At 50.9% G+C, this 26315-nt stretch overlaps 1 protein-coding gene across 1 annotated transcript in view; it reads right to left on the reverse strand.

Moving 5' to 3' along the window:
- The window catches only part of LOC149325434 (solute carrier family 41 member 3-like), a 68644-nt gene that overhangs the window by 10658 nt on the left and 31671 nt on the right, over window positions 1–26315 (reverse strand). The window contains exon 8 of the mRNA XM_089564283.1: window positions 6228–6508. Within this exon, the coding sequence (XP_089420409.1) occupies window positions 6228–6508 (281 nt within the window). The remainder of the gene's footprint in view (window positions 1–6227; window positions 6509–26315) is intronic.

Below are 26315 nucleotides of genomic sequence, written 5' to 3' on the forward strand. Positions count from 1 at the left end.
GTCAGTCCGGACCGCCGTTTAAGCTTCATCGAAGCGCGCCCGTTCGACTCCCGGGAAAACACCACTCGGCCAGCATCGCACCAACGAGGCCACGGTCGCCAGTCTGCGGGACGGCATCGTCGTGGAACTCTGGTCGTGGGACTGCCGCAGTGCCCGGTGAACAAATTGTGTCTTGTTAATTTACCTCTCTCTCGTGTGTTAATGCACTTTAGGTGCAATATTGCCTTTGTATTGCATTTTATCTCTAATTTAACATTGCACGAGTTGAATTGTTTTATTAATCACTTTGTATGTGTACTAGTGATTGTGTAATCCTCTGTATCGTTTCTTGGCTTTATAAACTTTGTTTTGTTTGTGAACCTTTGGCTCCGACCCATTCTCTGGCTTGCGACCGGCGAAAGCTGGGCACCAAACGACCAAAAACCTCTTGTCACTTGGTAGCTGGTCTCCGCTGAGCTTGCCACGCTGAGTCGAGGGCATCTCCTTAGAGTCCGAGACCGCTACCCCCACACGCTCTAAGGGTGTCTGGGAGCTTCACGCTAAATGTGCGTTGAAGTTGGATGACAACGGACGACCATTCAAGGTTGTGAGCGATCACCATGCTCTGTGCTGGCTGGCCAATTTGAAGGATCCCTCCGGCCGCCTTGCTCGTCGGAGCCTGCGTCTTCAAGAATTCGACATAACTGCAGTCTACAAATCTGGCCGCAAGCATTCCGATGCAGACTGCTTATCGCGAGCCCCCGTAGACGCAGCACCGGAAGAGGAAGACGACGACGCTTTCTTAGGACCGGTAGGCGGCAGCAGTTTCGCGCAGCAGCAGCGCTCGGATCCTGAGTTGCAAAGCCTAGTTGATTATTTGAAAGGCAAGACCGCACCGCCTCCCCGAGGGTTCTAGCGCCAACTGTCGTCCTTCGTCTTTCACAATAATGTCCTCCTGAAGAAGAACTTCGCGCCCAACAGGACAGTGCATCTTCTTGTCGTGACCAAAAATCTCAGGCAAGACATTATGCAGGCATGTCATGATGAGCCGACTGCGGGGCATCTCAGGATTGCTCGCACGTTGCACCGCATCCAGGAGAAGTACTATTGGCCGCGGCTAGCTACCGACGTTTCCCATTACGTGAAAACGTGCCGTGAGTGTCAGCGACGCAAAAAGCCTCCGACTAGACCAGCCGGACTCCTGAACCCCATACCACCGCCAACTAAGCCCTTTCAGCAAATGGGGGTGGACCTCCTCGGCCCCTTTCCGACTTCATCATCAGGTGACAAGTGGATCAACGTGGCCACCGACTACATGACCCGCTACGCCGAATCAAAAGCGTTGCCTTGTGGTACCGCAACAGAAGTTGCAAAATTTTTGTCCAAAAAATTCTCCTGTGACACGGCGCCCCCGAAGTGCTCATCACAGACAGAGGAACGGCATTTACAGCGGAGCTGACGCAAGCCATTTTAATCTACAGCCAGAGAAGCCATCGGAGGACAACTGCCTATCATCCACAAACCAACGGACTCACAGAGCGTCTGAACAAGACCATCGCAGACATGCTCTCCATGTGCATCTACGCCGAACACAAGACGTGGGACTCCATTCTGCCCTACGTTATCTTCGCCTATAACACTGCCGTCCTGGAGACACCAGGTCTACCCCATTCGAGCTTGTATACGGCAGGAAGCCGACGACAATACTCGACGCAATGCTCCCGCATGTTTCAGACGAAGACAACCTCGACGTCGCCGCCTACCTTCATCGCGCCGAGGAAGCCCGAAGACTTGTACGGCTTCGCATCAAATACCAGCAGCACACCTACGCCCGACGCTACAATATGCGCCGACGAGAAAAGCAGTACAAGCCAGGTGATCGTGTTTGGATATGGGCACCATTTCGCCGCCGTGGATTGAGCGAAAAGTTGCCGCGACGCTACTTTGGCCCATATAGGGTTCTCCGCCGCAGCGGTAACCTGGACTATGAAGTCATCCCCGACGGAACGACAGCATCTCAGCGACGACGCACAAGCCCAGAAGTCGCACATGTCCTACGTCTTAAACCGTATTAAGGCGAAAGCCTTTAATGTCTCATCGTTGTAAGCAGCAGTTGTCGACAGAAATGTTACGCTTTTCAGTTGGTCGAAACGGTCGTGCCGTCACAGTGCGCAAATTTCAAACGGGGCCAATTGTACTTTGGCTAGTAACCATGCAACCAATTGAAGGGATCATATAGTGATGCTCCAAGTAAGTGGGACTGAGCTTAGTTAATTGCTTAATTGCCCAGTTAGCCTAATGAACTTCTCTAGTCAAGCCATGTAAATGAATAAAACCGAGTAAGAAATTGGTCGAGCTCGGGAATCGAACCCCGGTCTTCGGAGTGCGAGACGAGCACGCTATCCACTCCGCCATGCCAGCTCGATGGTTTGGGATGAACAAAGGCGCGTCTAGTGAATACGGTGTCTTCGCTCACTGCCATCCTCCTACCTTCCTTTCCGGCGAGTTGTAGGTGTCGACCGAGGTATGAGAGACAGATACATTTTCTTTCCTCAAAAAACAATTTACCAACGAGCGAGGCGTAGAACCGAATGGGCGATAGGACTCCATGGCAGCGATGCAAGACGCTGTCGCGTTCCACTCTTAGAGGCGAAGCTTAACATCTTAACCACACATCAGTGACCGCACTTTAGGTAAAAAAAAGTGCCCCCCCCCCCCCCTCCTCCCTGAATTGTGACGAGTGTCCACCGAGATATGTGAGACGAAACAGTTACTGCGTAATTTCCTTTCCTCAAAAACCGTTCCGTTCAAACGACAACGCATCGCGCCGAACGGGTGGTGGCGTTCCGTGGACTCCCTGGCAGCGCTACAACACGCTGTCGCGTTCCACTCCTAAAAGCGAAGCGTAAGCGTCATTAATTAGCAGTTAATTAGTATGCAGGTATGAATCAGTAATTAAACATTAATTAGTGATTTGTCATCACTTAGTAATTAGTACTCAATTACATGTGACGCCACCAGTGCAACCGAAGCAGTCAAAGTGGTGCGGAAAACGCTTTCGCCTCTACGCACTTTAGATAGTCAAAGTGCCCCCTGAATTTTTACGAACGCTAAAGGACTCGAAGTTTGCATTATCCGTGTTTATTTTCATTTTAAAGCATCGCGACGATGCTTCTTTGGGAGGGGGGTAATGCCACGTATCATTGTAATGTCCGCTCGTTCGCGCAAGGCCGCACGAAAGGGTTGTTATCATTTTTGTTTGTGACGCGAGAAGCGACCGGACTACTCTCGATTGATCACAGCCACGAAGAGCGGCATCTACGTGTTTCCAGATTACTCTAGATGGTCTCGACCTGTTATCTCGAAGTTTTCTTGCCGGCTTTAAATTGAACGATGCCGCGAGCAGCGGGCATTCGTAGTTCGACGATTGACGAGCACGCTTGTTGCTTACGCCGCCACCGAGTGATTCAGTTCTTTTGCGGGCACAAGTCAGCCCAAATAAAGGGCTTCGTTTGCAAGTCTTTCTGGTGTCTTCCTGACCGCTGGACTGCCGTCACTACAACGTGACAATATAGATATTCAGGTGATGTGGATTTCCACCATAATAAAACAACTGACTAAATGGGTTATTCAAGTTCTCTTAACCTTACCAGGTATATCATCATATATTACCGTATGGGCTCATATAACCTGACACGGCAACTACACTTGCTTACTTATGCTTCATAAGAAGTTATACTCGTCTTACTGTGTGTCCCATATGGTTTCATATGTATATAATATACATTCATAAGTTCCCATACGATTTAAAATGTGCCCCAACAAAATCATATGAGACTTTTTCAATAGGGACTAGCAACTAGGAGACAGGTGAGCCAAATAGGTCACGTGACATTTTTTTATTATTATTTTTATTTGGTACCTGCATCGCCTTTCAGCATTACAGCAGGGGGCACTTTCACATTCAAAAAAAAAAACAAAAAATCATGCACTTAACACGTGAAAAAAGGCATCATTTGGTAGAACATTAACAATATGTGGCGGCAAAGCATTCCATTCGCGAACTGTTCGCAGAAAAAACGAATAACGGAGTACGTCACCTTTAAAAGGAAATTCATGAAGCTTTAAATTGTGGTCCCTTCGCTTCGAGACATAGAAAGGCGGCTTCAAATATTTTGATCCGTCTATGCCAGTCTTGGAATATAAAATATTATGCAAAAATTTTAATCTCAGATTTCGTCTTCGAGTTTTAAGTTCTGGCCACTGAAGATTCCTTTTGCTTTCCGAGATACTGAGTGTCCTGGAATAGTTTCCAAGTACAAAGCGGACTGCCCTATTTTGAATTTTTTCCAATTTGTCAATAAGTTCTTGTGTGTGCGGGTCCCAGCACACTGATGCATATTCGAGTACTGTGCGGACTCGAGTAAAATATAGCTGTTCTTTAAGATGCTGTGGAAGGTGGCTGAAATTTCTTCTTAACAAACCTAATATACCAGCAGCTTTCTTTACGACGTAATTAACATGCTTTGACCACCTCAGGTCAGCAGTAAGATAAACGCCTAAGTATTTAAAATTCTGTTCTTTTTTCAAGGCCACATGGTTTATAGTGTAGATATAAGCAGGGTAGGAGCGCTTCCTCGAAAAGGTGACGTGTACACACTTTTTAGTATTCAAATTCATGTCCCAATTATTACACCACAAGGCTATCTTATCTAAGTCGTCTTGCGGGCTTTGCGCATCAAGTGAACAATCTATAATTCTATAAATCACGCAGTCGTCTGCGAACATTCTGAACGAAGAAGTAACATCAGCATTAATATCATTTATATGCAACAAAAAAAGAAGTGGCCCCAGAACAGAACAGCGGTGTCATCACAAACTGCCCACCGGATTGTGATCAAACTGCTTACCGTGACTGGTGGCAGTTAAATTATGGATTGGTCGCACGAGAAGAGCAATATGGGTCACACAAGGTCCCACTGGTTGGAGCATGAGGGCGCCCAACGATGTAAGAATGCAAATAAAAGAATGACCTTAGGCATACATGTTCAAACAACGCATTGCGCTGTCGCTTGAAACTCTAAAGGCGGAGCTTAAGCGCCCCCTGTATTTTTTTTTATTTCACCGCCAGCACTAGCAGCCTGTGTATAATAGATGTTATCGTAATCGGCTTGAAGGTAAGACAGCTTATGCAGTTGAATTTTCTTGGCCCACCTTTAGCTTCAGCGCGAACGCCACACATGCAGTGATCAGTGGAGTGCTTTATTTTACCCTGGACTAGTGGCTGTACCTCGTTTTTTTTGTCGATCAGCTTCACATTTTTGGTTGTCCTGAAAATACTGCGCCTTCTTTGCCGCCTTGTGTTGCCTTGAAGCCATCCGTCATTGTTCAATGGCCGCCTTAATTTTCTTACCCCACCAGCTCCGTGGCTGTCTTTCATTTCTGTAGCGGTTTGTCACCTCTACTTTTATATATGTTCTGATGAATAGTATAATCAGAATATAATCTTATTTTTTCAAGTGGCGCTTATCTTCTGCAGCCTGAACGCCTGCTGCCATTAGCACTATGAGTTCCCAGGTTCATTTTCGTTCCCTTTTTGTTTGCTGTATTTCCTTTTTGTTCAGGGCTCCGTATGCAGACTAGCACGCTTATGATAACTGCCTCAACTATGCCCCCCTCTTAGATCAAAAGCGTCTCTGGAGATTACTAGCGGAGAAAGCGCAGGCTCGCCTGTGCCGGCGATAAAGCGAGCATCAAAACTGCAGGATGGGACCGCCGGACTCTCACAGTCTACATCCGCTTCCGCTACTAGAGCGCGCGGGGAGCTCACTTTCTCCTTTCGCACCTTTACAATACAGCATAGTTGCATGGTCCTGCGCGACACGCAAAGAGTACAGGCCAGCCGCAAAGAGTAGGGATTTTCCCCTTTTTTCCGCTTTTCTGCTGCGTCATCATTACTTCATGGTGCTATCGGTATCTGCGGAAAGAAGGGAGGGTCATTGACCCTTGGAACATAACACAGCAGGGGAAGCCGAACGGCCGCGGGTAACGGCCACGGCCAAAGCCTTCGTGATGCTCCTGGAGAGGCAAGTGGAAGGAGGGCAGGGGATAAAATTTTTGTTGTAAACGAGAAACGCTTAGCATAGCACGTTTCCTTTCCTCAATGCGGCCGCTTGTTCAGGAAAGTAATTTTCGGGAAGATATTTCATGCGGCAGCTTCCACTGGCACTTCTTTTCGGAATACCTGCCTGCGCTATCGAGGCCGTGATGTAGGCGGCGAAGAAAGCGATGCTCATGGAGACGCGGCCGAAGCGCAGCACCTTGGAGAGCACAGCGAACAGCGTCTGGCCCGGCACCACGACACCCAGCAGGACAAAGGCGACGGCGGCCATGTCTCCACCCTGGTAGTACATCTGCAAAGGCCCCACGCACAGTCGCTCGCCCGAGGGAAGGAAGCCCCGGCTCGACCCGCGGTTCAGGTGGCTGGACAGGCTGCAGCAGAACACGGCGGCCAGGTTCCCTCCCAGAGCTGCGCCAAGGCGGGACGAAACGGCAGGGCAGCTCTTGTTCTGCATCAACACTACCGAGAGATTATTGTACCACCCTACTCCACCTGATTGTTCCTCTGAGTAAAAGAAGACTGTTTTTTTTTTCTAGCTATGGAGACCCTTCTAGCTATGCAGACTGAATGTTTCTGTTGGCATTGTAATGAAGTGAACATCGGGGCAACGTAGCCTCTAAGATTCGCGCCAAAAATAGGTGTTGACGCTCGAATTCTACTGCCGATGATGGCGAGACTTGTGCTTCACTTTTTTTTCTTTTCTAACCTCTAAAAGCTCCGCCTTTTTGCACTCTTTTTGTAATTACGAGGGACGCTCATAAAGTTCGTATTAACAGTAGCGTATATTTATAACACACTGATCCTATAGACATAAAAATGAATGTGCGTCTTTCTAGCTTTAGCTGAATGTAGAAATGGTCATCAGTAGAGTACCACGAAACACCGCTACAGCATCAAAAGAATAATGGCACCACCAATAGCAAAAGCTGAAGCACATGGGGTATGTGCTTTTCTTATTTCAAAGGGCTCGACGTCAAGAAGATTCATGACGAGCTGGTGGCGGTGTGCGGTGACAATGCCGTATCTCATGATACTTCAAATGGCTCAGACAATTTCAACCCGGTCAGACAAGCTTCGACACCAAGAACAGAGTGGTCGACCGTCGCTCAGTTGGCAATTACATGCTGCTGATAGCGAAAACAGGGCGCGAAAAAAAAATGGGACAGCGAAGTGAGGAAACAGACACTGTGTTTGTGTTTGCTTGTTCTCTTGGCTCTCCAATTTTTTGCGCGCTTTTTCACTAAAACCGTGTAACGACTAGCCCGGCTCCTTTCCGTAGCACAAATTGCTGCACATATGGAAGTTATGGGTCTTGCTGACCGGAGAATATCTGTGTAAGAAATGCTGCAAAAGGAAAATGGGTGTAGGCTCACTTCACGAACCCCGCAACAACATGCTCATAACGAAGGGTGCCGCGCTCTCACCAAGGCGTCCGCTGCTCCACGAAACCACGGCTGACTCAGAGCAGGTGACGGTTACACGCGCCGGATCATTTGGCTATGAAATTTTGCTCCAACTCCCTTGTTAACGTCTCATCTAGCGACTTATCCGCTTCCCTCGCATGAAGAGAACACTGCGCGGGAAAGGAAGACGTAATTGCTCAAGTGGAGCTCTTTCTGAACTCTCAGAATGGTTATGAAGAACACAGGACAGACTGCCGACGGCACGGCTTTTATTGATGGCAAAAGTGCGTAGACTCGGGAGGGGAATATGTCGAGGAAGATAAAACTCCCACTAAAGACTCGTTTCGTTACCTGTGTTCTTTCATGCCAACATTACGAACCTTATGAACGCCCCTCGTAGAACGCGGTAGCCCATCGGTACACGCCAACTTTCATTTCTACTCATTGAGCCTTCAACACCCATAATGTGCCATTATCTCTGTCATTACCTCACGCCACGTGACTGGTGGCGTAAATTAATGACAGATGGTAGGTAAGCTTGCCGCGGGGATGTGTGCAAACCGCCATCGCTGCGGCGGGGACGCAGGACAAAATATGGCCAGGAGCTTCCCCGTCCTTGAGATATTGAGGATGATCCATCTTATTTTGATTTAGTCTAGTAATTTGTGATTCCCTAGTGACATTGCCTTGCTAAGTCACTCAGGCGATGAACTGTAAAGCGTGACCAATGTGTTAGACAGGAAGAACAGAAAGGTGCGTCTAAAAGTTAATATGCAGAAAACCAAAGCAATGTTCAATAGTCCAGGAGGGGAACAGCAGTTCAAAATTGGTAGCCAGGTGCGGAAAGTGGTAAGGGATTAAATCTGTCTACTTCCGAATCTCGAAAGCGATTTAACTAGAAGGCGGTGGAGGGCATCTGGCAGGATCTATCATATTGTGAATGGTAGTATACCAATATCCCTCAGGAGACAGGTGTAGAGCAGATGCATCTCATCTGTGCTCACCTATGGGCAGAAAGGTGGCGGATAGTTAAAAGGACTCAACTAAAGGACAACACACCGAGCTACGAAAGGGAAATGATAGGCATTACGTTATAGACGGGAAGAGGGCAGAGTGGGCCAGTGAACAAACGAGGGCTAATGACATCCTAGTCGAAATCAAGAGGAAGAAATTGGCATGGTTAGGGCATGTAATGCAAAGGCAAGATAACCAATGGTCGTTAAGAAAAATAGAATGGATTACAAGAGAAGGCAAGTATCGCAGAGGGCTACAGAAAGTTAGATGGGCAGATGAAATTAAGAAGTTTTCGGAGTTAGGGTGGCTGCAGATATTGGAGCGGCATCTATCCAGCAGTGGGTGTAGTGAGGCTGTAGATGACGATGACGAATGTAAGTTCCGTAAGAACTGAGCCTGCGGCACCTCCTGGCTGTTTTTTTGCGCTGCAAAAGACGGATCTTCTTTTCTCAACTAACTGCATCCAAAAACTTTGCTGGCGTTCCATTCAAACCCGTACCGTGAAAACCTAGAACGACTCTGTGATTTGCATGTGCAAATAAATTGCATTTTGGCCGAACCTAGGGATAGACTACCAAGAAGCTGTTGTCTTATAAGGCGTTACTGGCGAAAACAACCGGTGGGGTCGATACCTTTATTTCATTTTTTTGACTATTGTAGCTTTAAAACCTCCGTTTTAAGCAAAATTGCTGTATTTTATTTATTTATTTTTTTACAAATACGAGGGGGTACCCAAAAGAAACCGGACATATTTTTGTTTGAACTTATTTGTTCACATTTTAAGCACAGACCTTCAATCTCCTTCAAAGTATTCCCCACTAGCAATGATACGCTTGTCGAATATTTTATTCCATTTTTTAAAACATTGTTTAAATTCATCTTTTGTGAAGCTTCACAGTGCCTCCGTCGTTTTTTTCTTCACCTCAGCAACATCAGCGAAACGCTTTCCATTCACCTATTTTTTTCATTCTAGGAAACAAAGAAAGTAGCACGGGGCAAGGTCGGGAGAGTATGAGGGTTGAGGAATAGGGGTCATGCCATTTTTGGCCCATAATTGTCGTAGAGACAGGGCTGTGTGAGCAGGGGCATTGCCATGGTGGACAAACCAGTCACCCGACCGCCACAAATCTGGCCGCTTCCACCGCACACTGTTGCCCAATCTTTTCAAAACATCCAAGTAGACAGCCTGACTAACTGTCTGACCCTGCGCAACAAATTCTTAATGGACGACTCCTCTCACGTCGAAAAAACAAATCAGCATTGTTTTGAGGTTTGCTTTCACCTGACGAGCTTTCTTGAGGGGAGGTGAATTTGAAGTTTTCCATTGGCATGATTGTTGCTTTGATTCAGGATTCGATTCAGGAACACTTGAGTTGTCCCCATAGCATCGTCCTTGTACGTCTTTCTTAATATTTCAAGAGTTTCCATTCAAATTTTTCCGAGCAAAAATCAGAATTTCACCGGCGCACGCTGTTCACGAAAATCAGCCATTGCAAAAACGACGATCACACAAAACAGTCGTCACTCTAAAATTCTGCCTAAACTAGCCAGACCTCCTTCAACGACGGAACTCAGCTTACTCACTCTGGAATGTTCGTTCTATGCGCTCCTAGTGGCAAAACGCGGTACCGCAGAAGCTTTGCCGACCAAAAAATTTAGTCCGGTTTCTTTTGGGTACCCCCTCGTACTGCTGTCGCAGAGGAGAGACATAGCAGGAGTGGGTACATATGTTAGTAAAAACAAGTAACATGGGTAGCATACAAATAGATAACACAGAAGTATTAAAAATAGATCAACAGGTCAAATTGTCAGGCAACTGAACAACAAACTCTTCAATTGGCAATAAGTGAAGTGAGCTGTCCAATCCATTCCAAATTTCAACAGTTAGAGGGAAAAAAGAATATTTAAATCAATCTATACGTGGTTTGAAAGGAAGAATGTTTAAGTGTTGGTCAAATGTTTAGGGGAATCCCCCAAGGTGGAGTAGATTTGTAATAATGGAGTAATTACTCATTGGCATCCACCCGAGCGCAGCCATGCGGCTACAAAGCTGAGAAAGGCTGAGGCTGAGAAAGCTGTATAGCTTTCTTTTGTAGCCGTATGGCTGCGCTCGGGTGGATGCCAATGAGTAATTACTCCATTATAACAATGTTTAATGGTGTGGGCGATTCCTCTGCGCGGGGACGCACAGGCAGTCACTCGAGGCAGGACTTTGTACAAAGGGTTTATTCTCACATCAGGGGGGCCGGTCGTCGTCGTGGCAGCTGGGTCAGGTGGTCCTTTGGCAGGGCTGGTCCAAGAGCGAGAGAGCGCGAGCCTTCCCGGTCGCGCCTTATAAAGGCTTTCTCCCAGCCTCGCTCCCCCCGCCCCACCACTCGGGAAGAAGGGGTCCGAGGCTACCCGCGGTGAGCGGCGCGAGATTTGACCTGCCCGCGAGCAGACCCTACATCTCCCGCCCCCCCCCCCCCCCCTCAAACGTCCGTCCCGGGGTCCGCCAGTAGGCGTTCGATGACCTCCGGGTCCGGGTCCATAGGGTCGTCGCAGGGGGGAGGGGTGCTCGCCGGGGGGCCGCTCACCGCTAGCTGGATCGGCTCCTCACGAGCCGCCTGGGGGAGCGAGGCGCCTGGCTCCACCGGGGGCCCTGCCGGCAGCGCCCTCCAAAGCTCCTCGGCCGCCGGGGACAGCAGGTCTGGGCGGCTGGACTGGAGGATGCGGAGGGCCGCCTCCTCCGGGCTGACCCTCTGCAGTGGCACTGCGGGGAAAGGTGCTGCAGTCGCCGTTATGCCAGGTATGCAACGCACCGGCCTTATGGCGGAGCCGGTGCACGACAAGTGTGCCGCAGAGCGAGCACAGGCCGGCCCGCTCCTCGTCGTTTTACAAGCGGCCGATGGCTCCTGGACCGCCTGGGTTGCGGCTGCTCGGCGGCCGAAGCGCCGGCTGGGTGCTGAGGGGTGCCCTGCGCTTGATGATCCCTGGCGCCCTTGCGTTGGCCTGCACCACTGGGAGGTGCTCTCCAGTGGTTAGGCACGTGGTTTGGCTGGCGGTGGGGGCCACCGCGGCCGTGGAACCTACGCCACTCGCGCGGCTCCTGCCGCCAGCCGGGTGGCGCGCCTTGATGGCGGCCACCGTTCGACGGTGGTCTGCCTTGCCTTCTGGAGTCCGAGCCACGGGCGTCGGTCCGCTGGAGCTTCCTAGAAGACATACTGAGAGGGCGAGAGCACTGCGAGTGATTATTAATCGAGAGACACGGGTGCTACCTGGTCCTCAGGTTGTAGCGTCGGTTGCGAACCGCACCGCTACCTGCTCGTCCTCCCGGGGGTGAGATCGCCGCATCGCGCTGATTTTCCACCGCTTCGCAGCCATTGTCCTTGCGAAGGTGGAAAGCCTTCAAATCAGCGACATGCACCGGACCGGCGGTTTCGCCGTTTGTCAACAACCGCAGCTGGTAGGTGAGCGGCGTAGTCCGTGCCGTAACTTCGTATGGCCCAGCCCACTTGTGCGCTAGCGACGCGGCGAAACCGCGCGCTGCGTTACTAAGTGTGTGCGTTCTCTTGAGTACTAAGTCGCCCGTGTTGAAAACGACGTGACGGCCACCTTTGTTGTACTGATCCGCCTGCTCCATGCGCGCGACATCGAGGTTTTCGCGGGCTGCTCGCTGCGCTGCCTCCAGGCGCTCCAGGAGCCTTGCCGCGTACTGCGAAAGCGGAGGGGGCGCAGGCCCCGCCGCGTCGAGTAGGGCATTCTCTAGCGGAAAAGCGATCTCTCTCCCAAAATTCAAGTAAGCGGGTGTAATACCCACTGATCTGTTCACGGTTGTCCTTGTAGCGAACGCCAGTTCGGACAGCCGCGCGTCCCAATCTCTGTGCTGCTCGGTCGTCGCGACCAGCATGCTCTTCAGATTTCGATTCACCCGCTCGGTTATGTTGCTCTGAGCGTGGTAGGGACTCGTTCTCCTGTGGCGGATTTGAAGCGCCCGACAAAAGTCTACAAAGACTTTGCTTGTGAAATAAGAAGCATTGTCTGTAATCAGGTCGGAAGGGAAACCGAAACGAGTGAAAGTCTCCAACAGGTTTTCCCAAATTCGTTCCGACACAAGCTTCCTAAGGGGGAAAACCTCAACCCACTTGGAATAGTGGTCCGTTATTACCAGGATGAATTGGTTTCCGCGCGCGGACCGAGGGAGGGGTCCCATGATATCGCACGCGACCACTTGCCACGGGTAGTTGCTAACTACCGCCTTCATCATGCCAGCGGGCTTGCCCGCCCGAGGCTTGGCTACCTGGCATACCGGGCAGGTACGGGCGTATCCCAGCACATCCTTTCTCATGCCTGGCCAGGTCGCGACACGGCATAACTTGTCGTAAGTCTTACTGCCGCTGCCATGGCCTGCCAGCGCTGAGTCATGGAAGTACTGCAGGAACCGTTTCCGCAACCTTCTCGGGACCACGACTCGGAAAGGGGATGCTATCGCCTCTTCCTCGTCAAGTTGGGGGATGTAGCGGAGCAGCAAGCCATCATCGCCCAGCAGATACGCGTCGTACTTGCCCTCAGCGTTCCCGGTGCAAGCTGCGCTGCTCGCAAGCTCCTTCAGCACCCGCTGGCAAAGACCGTCTGCTTTCTGGGCCTCGATCAGCTCTTCTCTACTGACCGCTACTCCCCAAGACAGATTTCTTTCTGCCTCGCTCCTAGGCAGGCGAGCGGTCGCCGCCACGAGCTGCTTTGTTTCCCTTCCGTCACAGCACCGTGCGGCACCTTTGTCCGTCTCCTCTCTCTCCAAACCGGGCGCGACACTCCCGTCCGCCCTCTCCTCCTCTCCTACAGCGGTGACGCCGCTTTTTACAAAGCTGGGCAGCGCCTCTGAATTGCTTCCGCCAGCATTCCACGGTGCGCGCGATAAAGCATCGGCCACCTTGTTCAAGCTGCCCCGGCGGTACTCGATGGCGTACGCGTAACGTTGCAACGTCAGCGCCCATCTCGCGAGTCTGCCTGCGGGGTTCTTGAGCCTCTTTAACCAAGACAATGCCTGATGATCTGTATGCACGGTGAAGACCGCTCCGTCTAGGTACATGCCGAACTTCGACAATGCGAACATGATCGCCAGGCATTCCTTTTCGGTCACGGAGTAATTCCGCTCCGCCGATGTGAGCGTGCGACTAGCGAACGCGACAGGGCGCAGTTTGCCCTCGTGTTCCTGCAACAAAACAGCTCCAACACCGTAGTCACTAGCGTCTGTCTGCAAGACAAACTGCTTGTTCAGGTCGGGGAGGCGCAGACTAGCGGTATTCGCTATCGCGCGAGCCAAGGCAACAAATGCGTCACTCTGTTCCTTGCCCCAGTCCCACTTCGAGCCTTTACGCAACAGCAGGTTCAGCGGCCTTGCAAGCTCCGAACAATGCGGGATGAATTGCCTGTAGAACGCAACCATCCCCAAAAACCTCTGCAAGCTTTTCACATCCATGGGGCAGGGGTAGTTCAGAATTGCCTGCAGTTTGTCATCATTCGGTCTCAGTGTGCCATCATCCACGACAAAGCCCAAGAGGTTCACTCTCTTCGATGCCAACTGCACTTTCTTTGGATTAATGGTTAGACCGGCACGTCTCATTCTATCGAGAACGGAATTCAGGTGAATGAGGTGCTCCTCGAACGACTGTGAGAATATCACACGTCGTCGAGGTACGCCGTGGCGTAGTTGAACCTTGCATCGCCCAGCACGATGTCCATCAGTCGCATGAACGTGCTCGGGGCGTTAGACAAACCAAACGGGAGTCGAGTAAATTCGAAGAGCCCGCGGTGGCAGGTGAATGCGGTTTTCTCAATGTCACCTTCGGCCACCTCAATCTGCAGGTACCCTCTGCTTGCATCTAGGACTGTGAAGAACCTCGCGTTCCCTAACGCGTACATCACAGCCTCGATCGACTGAAAAGGGTACGCAACCGTAGGCGACAGTGAGTTGAGCTTACGATAATCAACACACAGCCTGACCGATCCATCTTTCTTCGGTGCTAGAACCACTGGTGACGCCCAGGGACTTTGTGAGGGTCTCACCGCACCGGTGTCAATCATCTCGTCAAGGGCACAGTCGAGAAGCTGCCTCTTATGCGCACTTAACGGCCTCGGGTTACACCTGAAAGGGCGCGTATCACCCGTCTGAAACTCGTGCTGAAGCAGGTCGGTTCTGCCCGGTTTCTCCGTGAAGCAATCCGAAAACGGGAGTAAAGTTTCCGCGAGCCTTCGGCGCTGACTACTGGGTCCTGAGAAAGACGCAATAATCGCTTCTAACGGGCCACCGTCTCTCAGCATCTCGAGGGAGCTCCCCTGCCTTTCTGTCGCACAGGTGTGGACACCCACCTTTTGTGCCGGACAGCCGGGAAAGGGTGCGCTTTCGAAGGGAATGAGGGGGGCGAGCTGGCTGTAACGATAGCCATTCTCCCCCATGTAGAGCACAATGCCTTCGCTCGAGAGAAAATCCCTTCCCAGAATTACTGGTATCGACAAGCCAGGCAGATAGACGAAGCGATGTCTCCGCTTTCTGCCGTCAAAGCGCATCGTAAGACGCACTGCTCCCTTTGCCTTTGCCGCCCCAGCTGCTAAGCTTAACGGGGTTTCGGTCGGTCTGACACGGATGTTACCTATCCGGCAGGCCTCGTACACCTCGTCACCGACCAGTGACAGCGTTGAGCTCGTGTCTACGAGTGCAGAGTAGCATCGACCCGCTAACTGCACTAGCATAAATGGGCTTGAGCACGGAACGACTCCCTGAGCTCTACAGGCGAGCGGGACAAAGGCCTCCCCGTCGCCGGCGCGGGAGTTCTTTTCCTGACTAGCGCCTTGACAACCATGAAATTCTCCCGCTGACGGTGAAAGGCCGGTGCCACCAGACATCACCGCCAGCGCCTGGCGTTTCCCTGCATACGCCTAGCTTGGCATTCGCGTGCCACGTGGCCGGGCTGGTTGCAATTCCAGCAAAGCCGGTCGTTCACCCGCCGCGTGGACGGAGGACCCCTCGTTCCACGAAGCGGTTGGGGACGGCTCTCCCCTTTCTCCGCGCATTCCTGACGCTCGCTCGGCGCGTGGCCTGTGAGGCCGGCACGACGCCGCTGCTCGAATGCGTACGGGTCCAGCGCGCGAGGGACAACAGGGGGTTCCGCCTGCCTTTCCACGGCCATTACCTCGGCGCGCCGAGCCCTCATCGCGTATTCTCGGCCTCCATCCCATGCGCATTCCGGTTCTAGCGATTCGGCCGGCCCGGGGGGCGGCTGGTAGCGCAGTTCGGCTAGTAAATCCGCCTGCACGGTCTTGGCCTCCTGCGCTAGGGCCTCGAGGTTTGTAAAACTGCGGCGCCGCAGATACGGCTTGAAGCGTGGATGGCACTGCCTGATCACACGCGCAACCTGATCTCGGTCGGTTGCCGTCGGATCTGCCCTCTTGTACAGCTCCTGCATTGCGTGTACGTACTCGAGGAGGCTTTCCTCTGGGTGTTGGGTGCGCAACGCGAGCTCCTCCAGCATCCGGCGCTCATAATCAGGCGGCAAGAACTCGGCGCGGAAACGGTCTTTGAAGTCCGCCATCGACTGGAAAGTCGGCTGGCAGCGCCTCCATCGCGCCGCGCTCTCGACGAGTGCTACAGGCAGGACCTGCCCTAGCGTTACGTCATCTGGGGCGCCCAGAGGCGTCTGGTAGTCCTCGAGTTGTAGAAACTCGTGGACTGATTTCGCGTCCGTGTACCCGGAAAAGGAGGGGACCTCCATATTTATCCGCGGGCGCGATGCTGTCGCCGATGCTACCGATGCTGCGGCCTGGTTGGCGCCAGCCACCGAACCGAGCTGACGGGCTAATGCGGCAAACATCTGAGTCACCTGCCCCATTACGGCCGCCGCGTCGGCAGTCTCACTACCGGCTGCCCCGCCATCCAAAGCCGTGGCTGAAACATCGTTTCTGGGAGGGATAGTTCGCGCCGACTGTCCGGCCGCACCGGCTAACTGCTCATGGCAACCAGAACATTCACATACACAACAATCTATCTACAAACACGCGGAAATACACAACACAAAACGCCCGAAATATACATAAATAACACAAAACCCCTAACAAATTTAAAACACTACACAAGTCGCTACCCCGCGAACATTCCGCCTGACCCGCTCCTTATCCCTATCGGTCCGGCGTGGCCCCGAACAAAGAGGGCCTGCCAAGAGTCTGGCTGCACGTCCCAAAATCGGCAGAGAAATCGTCCACAAGGTGTTAATTAAAGCCGCACGCTGGGCGCGATTATTTGTGGGCAATTCCTCTGCGCGGGGACGCACAGGCAGTCACTCGAGGCAGGACTTTGTACAAAGGGTTTATTCTCACATCAGGGGGGCCGGTCGTCGTCGTGGCAGCTGGGTCAGGTGGTCCTTTGGCAGGGCTGGTCCAAGAGCGAGAGAGCGCGAGCCTTCCCGGTCGCGCCTTATAAAGGCTTTCTCCCAGCCTCGCTCCCCCCGCCCCACCACTCGGGAAGAAGGGGTCCGAGGCTACCCGCGGTGAGCGGCGCGAGATTTGACCTGCCCGCGAGCAGACCCTACAATGGGTGGTTCCGTCGGGTTGCACGTGCGCTTGAGGACAGAAATGTGAAGGGTGCCTGAATGCCAGATGACGAGTGAACGACCTTCTGCAGCATAATGATGCGTTCACGTCGTCTGTCACGAGAACGCAGTATTCTGTGTATACAGACGAATATCACTTTGTCCTCTTTATTCCTTTAACCAACATGAATATGTAGCTCCACGATCTTCCATTTCAGCCAAGGATAATAGAGCCTTTTTTCCCCTTTCCTGTGCACGCATTATCGTTCTTTATCTGCGGACAGTATTTACGAAGAAAGGATTACAGCTTTCGACCAAATAATTAAGAAAAGCTTGAAACTCGCAGCATTCATGACCACGCATTATAAAACACACGTTAATTTCTTACGTGCATAGCAGTCAGCCACAGCGTTTTCAATTTGCATAGACAGCTCCATGAGGCAGTTTCTGTTCCTGGATATATGGCGTTTGTCGTCAGTGGGGTCTGAATCGTGCAGTGTTGCTGCTGTGGTTCAAGTCTGATGTTATCCAAATGGGTTTATTTGCGCAAGGAGGCGAACATCACCCAACCGTTTTTGTTAAATATATAATACGGTGGAAAATTTCCTAAACAGGAAGAGGGAAGAAGGGATGCCCTCAGCGCATATAGGACAGGGTAAAAGATGTTGCCCTCATTTCTTAGACAAGCGGTAGCACACGAAGGAAAGAGGAGTGCAAGGAGAGACGTTCTTGTATGTGGGTGATTCTTAAAATCCACAAGCTCTGGATGTCTTAGTTTCATAGGCGCTCGTAGAAAAATATAGCTTGTAAAGCCAATTTAACCCAGATCTTCAATGGTATGGTATGGTATGGTATGGTATGGTATGGTATGGTATGGTATGGTATGGTATGGTATGGTATGGTATGGTATGGTATGGTATGGTATGGTATGTGGGCTTAACGTTCCAACATCGGCACAGATGTTGTGGGGTGGGCTTCGATTGAATATCGAACGCTTGGGGATCTTAAAAGTGCTTTAGCATAGCGCAGCACACGCTCGTTTGATGACATCTCATCTATCAAAATGTGATCGCCGCTGCTAGGATTCCATCTTGTGACCTTGCGTGCAGCATTCTAAAGTTACAACTGAAGAGCCACCGCAGCACCTTCCTTCGTATCTACTCTCGGCACCTTTTCATCATTACGAATTTTTCTACCAAGATGAGCACGCTGCAGTCACACCCAGAAATTTCGGACAAGCTTACGTATTTACGGGAAGTTTCTTGTGAACGAAAAAATTAGACTATAACAATCAGCATAACCACAGATCTCCCCTCGGCAGGCTTGAAACTTTCTTGATACCGTCAGAAACGTTCTCTATGTAGTCTTTATTTATTTATTTATTTGAAATACTGCGGACCATGCATGGCCCTAGCAGGAGGGGCACCTACAAACCTTTTGGAATACAAGAAATGACAAGCATATGCATAGAGAAAAAAAATAATAAGTCAGACAATCATTCAGAATTGGAGATATAGACAAGCATCGCAACACAAAACAAACCAAACTCGTGAAATAAAAAGATGACGTTCCAACTCTGCTAAAAAATTTCTGGACAGAAAAGTATGAGAAGGTAACGCATTCCATTCGGATACAGTTCTAGGGAAGTAACTATCTTTAAATGTGTTTGTGCGGGCGAAAATTGGTGCCAGTGAGTGTTCCTGCGTATGTCTGGTTCTTCTCGGATAATGAGCTTTGACGCAACTAGGCAACTTCATTTTTATTTTTCTTTGCAGGCAGTGATGAAGCAAGATGAGGCGACTAACCTTCCTTCGGGATTCTAGGGTGTGAACGTTTTGTTATTTCATAAGCGTAGATGGGGAATCGTGTCCTCTATATTTACCAAATATAAATCGCACAGCTTTTCTTTGCACACGCTCGAGTTGTATGATATCTTTTTTATTATGGGGGTCTCATACAACCGCCGCATACTCAGGTTTAGCTCTTACGCAGCTGTTTTTTTAACGTCTTTATTTCTGCATTTCGTACGCCGATACCTTGCGGCAGAACTAAGGTGCTTCATGGAGGTTGGGGTGGGGGAGTGGTTAAGGGTGGGGGTGAGGATGGGGGTGGGGGTGAAGGTCGGAGCGCGGGTTGGGGACCGGTGTCCGCTTCTTCCTAGAGGTAGTGTCGTCCCGAGGTCGGCTCCGCGAAGTGATGGCCTGACCCTTCATCTTCCTTGCAGTAGGAAAGAAAAGTTCTCCAGAGCCGGAGTGCGTCTGATGGCCCGATGTGCGATGGCGGATCGACCCATTCCTGCAGGGTTCCAGGTCGAAGCCCGCCCAGGGATTTGAGTGCTCTCTCCCGTACTGCGTCAAAGGTAGGGCAGCTCCACAGGAGATGTTCGACCGTGCCTCTGGCAGGGCACGTCGGGCACTGAGGAGTCGGGTATGAGCGCGGGTTTATGAGGTGCAACTTCGCTGGTGATAGAAGCTGGCCGGTCTGGACTCGGCGAAGGAGCACTGCCTCCAATCTCCTTAATGCGCTATGTGGACGGCGATATAGTTGCTCAGGGTTGGCCAAGTGCTGGAGTATGCTGCGACGATAGCGTTGTGCGCGATGCCATGTCTCCGCCCTATCCATATGGGGCGACGACGGGTGCGCAACGTCATCAGGGGGCCAAGAAGCGGAAACGATTGTGGATCCAGGCAAAGGTGCGGAAAGAGCTGCTGTGCGCGCTGCCTGGTGTGCCTCTTCGTTTCCAGTGATTCCTTCGTGTGCAAGAATCCATTTGATAATGACAGTGTAGCCCTCCTCTCGCAGGCGACGGGCTTCTGTTCTAATAGTGTTGAGAACGGCATAGTCAGCACCCATTGCGCGGCAGGCGGTGTACGCTGCTTGTGAATCTCTGCAAACATGGTAGGTGCAAGGAGCTGGATCTTGTCTTTCTACTATTCGAGTAATGGCAAGTCGTATGGCAATGAGTTCGAGATTGGTGACGGCGTGTTCCTCGGAAAGCCCTTGAACTACAGAGGTATCTGACACAGAATCGTGACAAGCTATAGCGGCGCAATGTTGAAACTGAGCGGCGTCTGTGTATAGTTGGATGGCTCCTTCCTGGGTTAACTTGTATGATGTCTTCTCGTGCCGTTTGGCGGCAGCTTTGCGCCTTTGAGGATCAGCCGAACTCATATTCTTTGGTAATGGCATACCATCTACTAAGTCGATCAGTTCCCTTGGCGGGGCAGCGGACGAAAGTGGCTCTAAGTTGTCAACGCTGTAGCCTAATGCCCGCAGGATCTGTCGGCCAGCCGCCGTTGTGGAGAGACGGACTCGCTGGGCTAGCGTTTGCTGCTCTGCCAGATCCTGTAGGGCATAGATTTTGCTGCATGCGTGTAGGTTCACTACTGGGCAGTACTGCGGCAGACCAGTAACCAGGCGCATCGCCTTGCGATTGATTCGCTCAAGCTGAAGGCGTTGGGTTGCGTTAAGCCGCATGTACGAATATGCGTACAGGATTTTTGATGTTATGAGTGCCAGGGTAATCTGACGGAGCCCCACCTCCTTGATTCCCCATCCACGCGCAGAGACGCGGCGCATAAGGTGTAAAGCCTGATGACAGCTATGCATCGTGTTATGAAGCTAGCTTTTGGCTCCTCCATCCTCGTCAATAAGCATGCCGAGTATACGGATTGTTTGTTTCCGGCAGATTACTGAGTGCCCTAAATGAAGAGAGTTAAGTTTGCGTTCGGCCTCGGCTCGTACCCGCGAACCATTTAAGACAACCACATACTCGGTTTTTTCGGGAAAGGCTTCCATTCCACACTCCTTGATGTATTCATGGACGGCATTAAGGTCTGTTTGTAGGGCTAGTTCTTGCTCTGCAACGTTATATCGTCCGCATACACGGCAAAATTAAGACCGGATATCGACGACAGCATTGGCGGGAGACCTGACATAGCAATGCTAAAAAGAGCCGGTGATATGACAGCGCGTTGGGGGACACCTGTTTTGTGATGTTGTCATTCACCCTGAGTATCTCCAACCATTACTGAGAAAGTTCTTTCTGCAAGAAAGACTTTCACGAAGCGGGAGAGGTTGCCGCCTATCCCCACTTCCTGTAGCCGGCGAAGTATGGTCGAGTGGGGCACGGAATCAAATGCCTTTTCGGCGTCTACCCCAGCAACCACTCGGAGCTGTACGCTGCTAGGGTATGCGAGAACGTCGTTATAAAGCCTTCTGAGAATGTCTTGGGCACAGAGCCCTCGACGAAAACCTACTTGCATAGGGGACAGGACGTTGTACTTGTCTAAGTACTATTCAAGTCTTCTTAGAGCCATACGTTCCATGACCTTACAAAGGTTGGACGTCAGCGATATTGGCCTCAGGTCTTGTAATGTTCGACTTGGCTTGCCAGGTTTTGGAATTGGTATTACCACTGACTTCTTCCAGGCAAGAGGAAGATCACCGTTGGCCCAGTACTTGTTCATCTCTTTCAAGAGGGCAACTTTATGTGACTTGGGAAGGTTCAGAAGTGTTGAGTAGCGTATATCATCCGGCGCTGGGGCGCTATTGTGATTGGAGTCATACAGAGCTGCCTCCACTTCGTCTAATGTGAAGGAAACGTCGTAATCGTTTCATGTACCTGATACGAGGTCCGCAGGCAAGGCATCTACATTTTCAGGTTGGGGAAAAAATACCTTCCCTGCTTGTATAGCTAACTTCGCCGGGGAGACATTCAATTTCAAGGCCATGCATTGGGCAGGGGAAATTGGCTTCTTGCGTCCAAGGATAGCTCAAATATGTGCCAGGCCTTCGATAAGTTAGCTGCTCCATTGAGTGAGTGGCGCAGCAGCTGCCAGTCTTGGAGAGCGAGCTGCAGAGTATACTTCTCAGCTTCTTGACTGATGCGAGTGAGAGCACGCCTCCGATGGGGTGTCCGGCCTGATCGGCGATACGCCTTGAGAGCCCGAAGCCTACGATTCCACAGATTCAAAAGGTGGGAGTCCGGCTTTGGGGCATCAAACTTGACTGAAAGCTTCGTTGTAGCTTTCTTCTTGGCATCGTTGATCTGAGTAATGAGCTCGTCGAACCCTGTGGGAGCGTTCACCGTACCGAGCATTCTACGAAAATCGTCCCATGAGACGAGCTCCTCTGTTCAACGGCGTTGTTGCCGCTGTAATGACTTTCGCCCTCGAGGAGCCCATGAGACCACCACGGGATAATGATCACTGCCCATGACATCATCAGCCCTCGACCATAGGATCTCACTGGGATGAGTCACTAGTGTCAAGTCTGGGGAAGTGTCTTGTTGACCTTTGTGCTGGCCAAGGCGAGTAGGTAGCGTGAGGTCGTTGGCTATGGTCAGTTTCGCTCTGACAATTTGCTGCCAAAGGTGCCTTCCCCTAGCATCTGAGTGATGATATCCCCAGCTGCTGTGCATGGCGTTGAAATCACCCCCAACTACAACGCGATCCTGGGGATATATCCTTAAGAAGTGTTCTACAAAAGACATATCTACTCGATATGTCGTAGTACCGAATGATCGCGCATAGATTGAAAAAACTAAGGCTTGTTGGTCGCCATCTAAGCTAAGGCGTACTCCCGCTACCTCCTGCGTCTGCGTGCACCACGCGGAAGTATCTAGTTCAGTGTGGGCCGTGCGCGACAGAACAAGAACGCATGCCTGCCCATTGGCTATTGGAGGCACAGATCGCGATCCTGGAACGGGACGCCGGTGCTCTATGGAAGGGGTGCAGTAAGGTTTGTACCCTATTAGATTGGGCTTATTAATGCCAGTCTCCTGAAGCAGGACAGCTAGAGGAGGCGTTGGCGTGATGGACACTCTCCTCTGAAGTTCCGCTTGTTTGCGACGGATTCCCCGGCAGTTCCATTGCAAGAACCGTATAGGAGAGTCCGACACAAAAATTTCAAGTGGTTTCGCGCTAATTCCTGCCATTATTAAACTGAAAGGTACGCGGAAGTGAAGGTGATGTGTGCCCAATTTCGGGCTCTTGATTCGGAGAAACCGGTGACATTCCCAAGAGTGGGAGCATACGCTTGATCACCTCGGCAGTGACCAGTTCGATAATGCGCGTGAGCTGGTTTTCATCTAAGTGTAGCGTACGCGAACTATCTTTTGCAAGATTCGTTTGCGCGCTGCGTTGCGTATCGCGGAGTGTTTCAGCGTAAACCCGATGAATGCGCGCTTGCTTTGGTGCCGTCGCGGTATGCTCAAAAACTGCGGTTAGAGTTGAGGTGGCATTCCTTTGACTATTGCTCTCAGATTGTGTGGAGGGCTTGTGCGCGCCTTGCCGTTTAGTTTTATGTTCGCTGTCTCGTGTCTTCTGCATCGGCTGACTTTGTAGTGGAGGAAAGTCCTGATTAACAAGCACAATTGACTCCGAGGCTGATTGCTGTGTACTGACAGGGCTCTTGTGCGCCGTCGTCGACACCGTTTGGTTACCACGTAGAATCTCGGCTTGTTTGCGTTATTTTCGTCGCGATACTCGGATACGACGGAAAATGCCATTCCTCAAGGTTTTTGTGGCCTGCCGCCGAGCAGGGCATTTTGAGTCCGTGGCTACGTGGGGACCTCTGCAATTGCGGCATAGTGGTTCCGTCGGACAAATCTCGAGGTTTCCATGTGCAAGGCGACCGCAGTACGAGCATCGACGTTGGTCGACTAGTGGACACGAAATTGCCCTGTGTCCGATTTTGAGACAGGTCTCACATATGATAGACTTCGGGTGATAAGGTGTCACCGGAAGGAGTATGCTGTGCAGATGAATTTTTCGGGGAAGTCTGGAGCCCTGAAACGTGATTAGAGCTGCTCCGTTCTTGCCCATAGGCCTGGCGTTTATTATCCTGCACGAGTAACACGTGAGGTTGGCCATGAGCTGTTCGCTTGTTAACCCGTTGGCACGATAGATGACCCCGCGGATCTGGCCGGGGCGTATGGTTTCATAAGCTTGGATAGGTGTCTCCTTTCCAGAAATTAGGAGAGACTGCAGTCCAATCAGATGGTCTCTGGCATGCATATGCGATATGTCGACAGCAAACTGATTTGCTTCGTTCAAGAGGCCGTACTTGAAAGCCAGAGTGAAAATGAATTTTACGAAGCTGATTAGCAACAGCTTCGTGCAGCCAGTGTGCGGGGAGTGTCCCTAGTTGTCCGGATGAGGTTAGCTTAATTATCACAGTCTATTTAACACTGATTGGATCGGCGGCTGCGGCCTTGTTCTTTCGCCTAACAGGCTGCCAATCATCTTCTTCAGTATGTTCATTATCAGCCAAGTGATCGATTCTGCCCATAGGGGTGACTATGGACGCTGAGGCACAGCCTAGCGATCGATAATGCGCATCCGTGAAGCGAGCATTTATAGCTATATGCGAGTGGGCATGTTTTACGCCGTGTCGTTTGTTCTCAAAGCGAGTGCTTTCTTGAGTCATCCGCGAGTAGCCTGACCCCATCCTAGGTTGCTTGGAAAATTTCGAAAACGGAAAAGTGCAAGATCCTACCTCGGAAGGGGCGCTTCCCGGCTTGTTTTCCGTGGAAAGAACAGAGAATGGGTTGGAGACAGGTATCGTCGCAACCACTTGAATGGCTTCGTCATCTGCCATGCTTTCGTCGGCGCCGAGCACGGCGTCAGGTTTGGCCGCGTTATCTGTGCCGCTGCAAAGCGATGTTAGCGCGGCGTCTTGCCGAGGCTGCTGCGAAGCCATGTTGGCGGCTTCGGCGGTAGGCGTATCCGATGCATCCGGATGGTTTCCTGGGGTAGTCGTTGACGCGGAAGCGTTGAAACCGTCGTCCACAGGTGGCGAGGAACACGATGGGGGTGGCCCATTCATTTTTGGGAGTCTAGCCCAAAAACGTCCGGGCCAAAAACTTCAAAAAGTCGGAGCGATGCGAACGTGCGTCTCTTCGAGACGGCTGCTTGCAGCGCCACCTACGCAATTGTTATAGGCAAGACGCTTAGTACTGGCAGGAGAATTTCTAAGTTTTCGCTTAAGAAACCGCATTTGGCGAAGTGCAGCAGCAGAAGTTTCTGATATGTGTTTTGACAAGTTAATTTATTTGTAAACGTAACCCTTAAGTATTTATATGACTCCACCTCTACGATATTATTGTTGTTAAGCTGATATGTAAAGGAACACCGGATATTTTCCTTGTTGCTCTTAAAAGTACCGTTTTATCAGTGTTTAACTGCATACACCAATTTGTACACCAGTGGGAAATAGCTTCTGAAGTATCCTGTAATATTTCTTGATCCTTTGTGCACGTAATTTCTTTAAACACCAAACAGCCGTCGGCAAATAATCGGGCAGAATCCTGCGCAGGAATAACATCTAACAGGTCACTGATGAAAACTAAAAAATGGATCGGGCCCAAGACACTTCCCTGAGGCACACCAGAAGTAACATCTAACATCCGAGACGAACAGTTCCTGATGATGACGTATTCTTTCGTATCACTAACGTAGGCCTTCATCCAGGGGACAATACTTTGAGGAATACCAATACATTCCAGTTTAAACAACAGTTAGAAACTACACACCGAGTTGACCGTTCGCGTCTAACACACATCCCTGTTCATGCACAGTCGATAGCAGTTGTGTGACAGTTGATAGCCCTTTTTGAAAACCATGTTGAAATTCAGATAATACCTTGTTTCCTTCTAAGTGTTGCAGAATATATGATGCTACAATGTGTTTCAGCATTTTACAGCACGTACTCGTGATCGAGATTGGTCGATAATTCGCGACAGATAACGGTTCATCTTTTTTTTAAAACTGGGACAACACGTGCCGTGCGCCATAGTTTTTCGTATTTCACCTGAATCTAGGGAAAACTAGAAAAGGTTAGTCAGAAATGCCGATATCTGTTCTGCGTAATGCTTTAGAAAAGCATTTGGTATTTCATCCGGTCCTGCTGATTTGTTGCTCGATGGGAGCGATTTACAAACTAAAAAAAAACGTCTTGCTATGAACCGGCAAAATGAAGTCAGACAGCCGGAAGTCAGACAGCCAAGTCAGACAGCCGGAAAAACCGGCATTTCTAGTCAGCTGTGATACTCTGAAGTTTTCTCTTCGAAACGAAGGATCGCTTACAGTGTTTGTCTTGAGACACGCTGGTTAGAGCGTACGAGTTTTGAGTCGGAACTCCTTACTTCGCAGTGAAACACGAACCACCTTTGCAGGCTGAGTGCTCGAAACTAGGTTGCCCCCGAAGGGGCGCAGCGGGGTTTACGGAGCTTCC

Source organism: Amblyomma mixtum, chromosome 10, assembly GCF_055824585.1.
Source record: "Amblyomma mixtum isolate Tamu chromosome 10, ASM5582458v1, whole genome shotgun sequence".
Taxonomy (NCBI): Eukaryota; Metazoa; Arthropoda; class Arachnida; order Ixodida; family Ixodidae; genus Amblyomma; species Amblyomma mixtum.